This window comes from Dipodomys ordii, unplaced genomic scaffold, assembly GCF_000151885.1.
Source record: "Dipodomys ordii isolate 6190 unplaced genomic scaffold, Dord_2.0 Scaffold35, whole genome shotgun sequence".
NCBI lineage: Eukaryota > Metazoa > Chordata > Mammalia > Rodentia > Heteromyidae > Dipodomys > Dipodomys ordii.
Window position 1 is genome coordinate 2,069,677 of NW_012267251.1, and position 7,088 is coordinate 2,076,764.

A 7,088-nucleotide genomic window follows, 5' to 3' on the forward strand; every position below is an offset into this window, starting at 1 on the left:
GTGGCTCAAGTGGTAGAGCGCTAGCCTTGAGCTGAAGAGCTGAGGGACAGCGCCCAGGCCCAGAGTTCAAGCCCCACAACCGGACCCAAAAAAAAAAAAAAAAAAAGAAAGGACTTCTATTTTCATTGTGTTGACAATTCAGGAAATCCTAAAGATTTTTGAGGGAGGGTTTCAATGTCAGCATGTTCATGGCTAGTTTCTTCACCTATTATGAAGCTCACAGAAAATGGTTAGTTTCTTTACCTATCATGAAGCTTATAGAAAATAAGAAAAATGCTCAGTAAGAATACTCCAGAAGCCGGGTGCCAGTGGTTCATGCCTGTAATCCTAAGTACTCAGGAGGCTGAGATCTGAGGATTGTGGTTCAAAGCCAGCCTGGGCTGGAAAGTCCATTAAACTCTTATCTCTAATAAATGACTCAGAAAACTGGAAGTAGCGCTGTGGCTCAAGTGGTAGAGTGCTAGCCTTAAGCTGAAGAGCTGAGGGACAGCGCCCAGGCCCAGAGTTCAAGTCCCACGACCAAAAAAAAAAAAAAAGAGTACACCAGGAAAGTTTCTAATTTTAGTGAAGAAGCACAAATTCAACTTTTCTGTAATGGCTAAAGAGCTGGGTAACAAAAATGTTTTAAGGTAGCTCTGGACAGTTAAATCCTATCATATGCTTATAAATTACTCACAGCCCTTCTCGAAGAAAGCAAGTATCTTATCTGACCAGCAAAGCTGCTTCCACTTACTGCTGATGGGATGGTTGATTTCCACATTATCTCTTCATTGTTTGCGTTTTCAGGATCATACACCCAGATTGTAACAATCTGCAAGAAAATACATGTGTGCATCTTCACATTCGACATATCACACTTTTCCTTTATGGCCACACAACCACAGAATGGTTTCATTTTTTTATGATTTTGCTCCATTTGTTCCATTTAAAAACATCACAAACAATCATATGTATTTTTTTGGTTTTTCTCTTTTTTTTTTGGTCAGTCGTGGGGCTTGAATTCTGGGCCTGGGCACTGTTCCTGAGCTCTTCAGGCAAGAGCTGTACCACTTGAGTTACAGTGCCACTTCTGGTTTCCTGCGGACTTTTCTGCCTGGGCTGGTTTTGAACCACAATGCTCAGATCTCAGCCTCCTGAGTAGCTAGGATTTCAGACGTGAATCACCAGTGCCTGGCCTTCATATGTTTTTTTAAGACTGAAACAATCTAAAGACCTAGTGAGGTAAGAAAAGTGGCTGTTAATATATATAAATATATTTCTTAAATTTCCTTCATATCTGTAGCAAAGGAAGACAGCCAGATCACCATCTCTGCCCTGTTGTTTGTGTGCTTTGTTTTCATGGGAAAAAACCCACAACTCATCCTCAGGTGTGCTTGTGGTAGAGCGCATGGGTTCCCTGAAGAGGTCTGTGGAGACCTACAGCTCTAAGAAGATTTTTATGAAGCTGAGGTGGCTCATGCCTGTAATCCTAGTTACTCAGGAGACAGAGATCTGAGGATCATGGTTTGAAGCCAGCCTAGGCAGGAAAGTCCAAGAGACTCTCATCTTCAATTAAACAAAAAAGATCCAAGTGGAACTGTGGCTCAAAGTGGTGTAGTGCTAGCCTTGAGCAAAAAAGCTCAGGGCCAGCACCTGGGCCCTGAGTTCAAGTCCCAGGATCACCACCACACACACAAATAGATTTTATGGCAAAATTTACTTTGGGAAAATATTCATCTAGAAAACATGAAAAACACAAGAGAAAAATACAGTAGTGATTTTTTTTTTTTTGGGTCCAGTCGTGGGGCCTGAACTCTGGGCCTGGGCGCTGTCCCTCAGCTCTAGAGCTCAAGGCTAGCGCTCTACCACTTGAGCCACAGCGCCACTTCGGCTTTTTTCTTTTTGCTTATGTGGTGCTGAGGAATCGAACCCAGGGCCTCAGGCATGCAAGGCAAGCGCTCTACCACTGAGCCACCTTCCCAGCCCCAATAGTGATTTTTTTTAAAATAAAGGATATACAAAACTGAAAACGCAATTTACCTGGGTTAAATTCTCCATATCATTTCTGTTGAGAAAAAAATGAGGAAAGATACTTTTTAGCTAACAGCTTGAGGCCTGTGACTCTATTCTCTTCATATTCCATTACTTATACATAATTAGAGGCTAAGTGTAAGAGACAAGAACAAAGGCAGAAACTGGGGAATTACTATTTGTTTTTTACCAGTGCACTGACCGCTCTCCTCGGCAGCCACAGCAGTGGGAACAACTGCGTGCTAGCAGGCTTTCCTACCAGGCTGCAAGCACGCACCACCACGGCCCAGAGACTCCCCTTCAAACTGATGTCTTCATTTCACATCCCAAGAGCCCAGTGTTTACAGGTGTGATTTACATCCATTCACCAGCCCTGAAAGGAACGATTCTAATTGTAAGTCCAGTTGTCTGCCTTTTAGAAAGTGAGGTTTTTCCCCCCTCACTTCCTGGCTATCTGTATATGCTTTTGTCATATCACCTCAGGATTGTATCTTCCACTTGTAGGTTACTAAACAGTGCTTAGATATTATTCTGCTTAAAACAAAATGCTGGTATGTAGATAATCAGCAAACAAGATGCAGTGAGTTTCTGAGGCTCTACCATGAACACCGCATTTCTTGTGTGTTCAGTCGATGACAAAGGAAGGGGCTAAAGATTTTGACAGCTAAGTGGGTGACGTCTGAGGGTGATCAAAGCAACCTCACTGGCGGCTCACACCTGTAATCCTGGCTACTTAGGAGGCTGAGATCTGATGATTATGGTTCAAAGCTAGCCTAGGTAGAAAAGTCTATGAGACCCTAAGCTCCAATTAACCAGCAAAACTAGAAGTGGATCTGAGGCTCAAGTGATTAATGCTCTAGTCTTGAGCAGAAAAAGCTAAAGGACAGCACTGCCCCTGAGTTCAAGTTCTAGTACTGGCACACATGCACACGTGTGCACACACACACACAAACATAAACGTCCCTGACTTCAGGGCTAATAAGATCTGCTTTTTTCTGTATCACGTATCAGATATACAAAAAAGAAGAAAAGAGGTGTACCAGTGAGTTCCCAGTCATCAGGGAAGGCAAATCTGAAAGCAGAAGACATGTGCAGATGGTAAAAGAAGCCGTGGCGTTGATACTGTCACCTTGTAGAGCAGCAGTTAGTCTCTGCTGAGATTAAAATGATGATATTGAAAAAAAAAGCTGATTTAGCAGCTCTGATGAATGTTCCTCAGTGTCCTTGGTGTTCTTGAGTTAAGGTGGATTGAAAAGCAGAGCAAGAAGAGGGCAGAGGAGAGAGCCTATATTATAATGATATTTAAAGCTGGGTGCTGGTGCTCACGCTTTTATGCTCAAGGCTAGCACTCTGCCACCTGAACCACAGCTCTGCTTTTGGATGTTTGATAGTTAATTGGTAATAAAAGTTTCACAGACTTTCCTGCTTAGGCTGGCTTTGAACCTTGATCCTCAGATCTCACCTTCCTGAGTAGCTAGGATGACAGGTGTGAGCCTCTGGCACCTAGCTAAACATTGAATTTTTGTGCTAATTATTTAACTCACCCAAACTTATACTTCTATTATCTATTAAATAAATAATTTGCACTCATGTAGTTATTCCAAGAATTGAGGACATTTATGTAAAGTATGAACAGGTAGTATAAATTTGTATAATGTTTGAATTATTTGTTGATCAATATTACTTTGAGAATATCTTGGCTGGTGAATGAAAATTTGTGTGAAAACCATAATACGGAGGCTGCATTTGAGAATAATTAAAAGCTAGGTACTGTCACATCACCTTGTACTTCATGGTGCATGACTTACGTAACTGTGTAATACCACATGAAGCAGATATGAGAGTGTTCAACAACCAAGTGTCGTGCTTCTTCTTCCTAACCGCAAAAGCAAAAACAGACTGTGCTGTACCAAGTTGATTTCCACATGGACACAAATGTGAACGTGGCAAAAAAGTCACAGAACACCCAAGTCACTTGTCTAAGATCAAAGGAAGAGGCACCAGTAGATTTCAGAGTGGACGACTCTAGCTCCATTTTATAGCTACTCTCTGTAACTGGTAATGCATTGTCAAGAGGACAAATGTAGAAGGTGTTTCAAGGACTTCCTGTCTTTATTATTTCTTTCTATTATATTTTTCTTCCTCACTGATTTGCAGTTTTCTGGTTCCCTGGTTCTCACTGGGATGATTCTTTCCCTCAGGGAACATCTGGTGACGCATGGGAACCCTTTTGGTTGCTACAACTGTTTTTGAATATATGCCAAAAGTTTGGTATGTTTCCTCAGCTGTTTGTAGGATCTGATGACACTCAGACTCATACATGACAAAGGTATTCATTCACATGCATGTATGTGTGCATTATTTTTACACATTACACACTGATAGGGGCTTCGGGTAAAAACAAGGGAAGAGATTCTTGTCTCATGACTTTGCACCTAAAACTTGTAAATGCTCATAAGCTCAAAAAGACCATCAAATTGTCCCAACCTGTGGAGGCTGACAAATGAGTTGCTGACAAATGAGTCCTCTCCCAGAGCACTCTGTCCATGGTGTCCTGAAAATCAGGTTCGTTGTTTAAGAGGAAGGGGGGGGTAGAGTAGGATGGGGGTGGTGTTGCGTGGGGAGGGAGGGGAGGAGGGGTGTGTTGCGTGGGGAGGGAGTGTCCGCAGCTTCTCAAGGAATCTGTCAGATACGCCATGGGACAGCAGCTGTCAGCCACATGCCAACATGGCTGGTATCTCCTTGTGAATACTTAAAGTGAGGGCCTCAAATGCTTTATGTTGTCTTTGCTTTTGTTTGGCACACTGAAGAGGATTCAACATCACTCTCATGTGCATTCACACACATTTTCTTTTCTTCTTTGTGTGTATGTGTGTTATCCTTCATCTTTTTTGCTGAAGGCTAGCGCTCTACCAACACTTGAATCACACCTCTGCTTTTAGCTTTTTGGTGATTAGGTGGGGATTAAAGTCTCATGAACTCTCCTGCCCAGGCTGGCTTTGAACAGTAATCCTCAAATCTCAGCCTCCCAAGTAGCAAGGATTACAGGTGTGAGCTACAGGTCCTAGCTTTTTTACGTTTTTACTAGCAATAACAAGTTGTACCTGGTAAGTACAACCTGATAAGTAGCTTGATTGATCAGAGTCATCCCCTCCATCACTCTCTGCTGTGTCCCTCCCCAACGCCTTTCACTGTTCCATTTTCACACCTGTTCATGAAGTGTTGCGACCACACTCGCTCTCCCTGTCCACCCTCCCTCTTCCCACCATGGGACCTGTTTTCCATTCCTGTCACTCACACGTTTTGCTCAAAGGGTTTTCCCCACGCACATAAGAGGTGTTTCATCAGATTGCCCACTCCCGTGCGCGTTCCCACACTCAAGACCTCTCATTCAACAGTGTTCGGTGCGTTTCAGTTCCCTGTCTCCACGCACAGATGCAATGCACCACATATGTTTTCTTGAATGGAAGAAAATCAAGTAGAGGAAGAAACAAAAAATTGCTTTTAACCTTAGGTATTGCCATCAAGTACAGACATCGACCTGAAAGTATGAATAAATGAGGCATTGGCTATGGGCGCTCCTGCTGATACCTTCTGGGGATTGTGGATCCTTTTCTCTAAGTAAAGAACTTCGACAAGGCAGGAAAAGTGGGAGCATCTATATGATCCCAACCATTTAGGAGGTGGAGATAGGGGACCATGGCTTGAGGCCAGTCTATGCAAAGCCTAGCAAGACCTGTCCCCACAGCAAGCTGGAGGCAGGAGTATACACTTGTGGTCGCAGCTACACAGGGGCAGAGGCAGGAGGATTCTTATTCCAAGATTGGTCTGGGCAAAACCATGATACTGTTTTGAAAAATAAAAGCAATGGGGGTCTAGCTCGAGTGGTAGAATGCTTGTCAGCACCAGGCTTTGACTTCAATCCGTAATACTGCAAACAACAACAACAGCAGCAACAACAACAAAGCAAAACCAGATCAGGCATGGTGACTCATGCCCGTAACCCTAAAGTTCAGGAGGTGAAGATCAGGAAGACTGTGGTTCAAGGCCAGCCCAGGGAGGAAATTTACAAGATTCCCATCTCAACCAATACAGGGTAGTGAACGCCTGTCATTCCCAGCTCCATGGGAAGCCTTAATAGGAGTATCATGGTCCAGGTCAACAAAAAATGAGACCCTATTCAAAAATAATAAAGCATTGGGCACTGGTGTACACCTGTAATCCTATCTCTAACTGACTATCTCTTAATACTATCTCTAACTGAGCACAAAAGGCTGGAAGCAGAGGAATGGCCCCAATGATAGAGCACAAGCAGCAAGTGAAAAACCCAAGAGAAGGGTGAGGCCCACAGTTCAAACCTCAGAACTGGCAAAAATACAATTATTAATAGTAGTAATAGTGGAAGTAATTATAATAAGTTAGTGTCATGGCTCAAGGGGTAGAGTACCTGCTTATCAAGAACAAACCCCTAGACAACCAAAAAGCAAATTACAAAAAAACCCAAACCACAGAACAGCACACTGACAACTTTCAAATAATTAATTATTATTACTGTTATTATTATTTTTGGTGCTAGTCCTGGAGCTTGGGCTCAGGACCTGGGTGCTGTCGCTGAGCTTTTGTGCTCAAGGCTAGTGCTACCACTTGAGTCACAGGACACTTCCAGCTTTTTCTATGACTAGAGATAATTGGCTTTTCTGCCTGGTCTGGCTTTGAATAGCGATCCTCAGAGCTCAGCCTCCTGTGTAGCTAGGATTACAGGCCTGAACCACCAGCAGCCAGCTTAAACAATTATTATTTATAGTTATAGTTAATACTATTTAAGAACGTATTAAATTATGTTGAAGAGCTCAAAAGAAAAGCAAAAGGATGATTAAGCAAGAATGAACCAATAAATTATTATTATTATTATTTTTTGCCGGTCATGGGGCCTGAACTCTGGGCCTGGGTGCTGTCCCTCAGCTCTTCAGCTCAAGGATAGTACTCTACCACTTGAGCCACAGCGCCACTTCCAGCTTTTTCTGCTTATGTGGTGCTGAGGAATCGAACCCAGGGCCTCATGCATGCAAGGCAAGCAC

General features: G+C 43.1%; 1 protein-coding gene across 1 annotated transcript in view; it reads right to left on the minus strand.

The window, feature by feature from the left end:
• Positions 1-5,317, minus strand: part of LOC105986368 (chromosome unknown open reading frame, human C1orf101) — a gene marked incomplete at its 5' end in the record, with an annotated part of 55,483 nt that extends 50,166 nt beyond the window's left edge. The window contains 4 exons of the mRNA XM_013017259.1: positions 734-811; positions 2,020-2,044; positions 3,819-3,886; positions 5,309-5,317. Coding sequence (XP_012872713.1) covers positions 734-811; positions 2,020-2,044; positions 3,819-3,886; positions 5,309-5,317 — 180 coding nt within the window. The remainder of the gene's footprint in view (positions 1-733; positions 812-2,019; positions 2,045-3,818; positions 3,887-5,308) is intronic.
• Between the last annotated feature and the right edge of the window lie 1,771 nt (positions 5,318-7,088).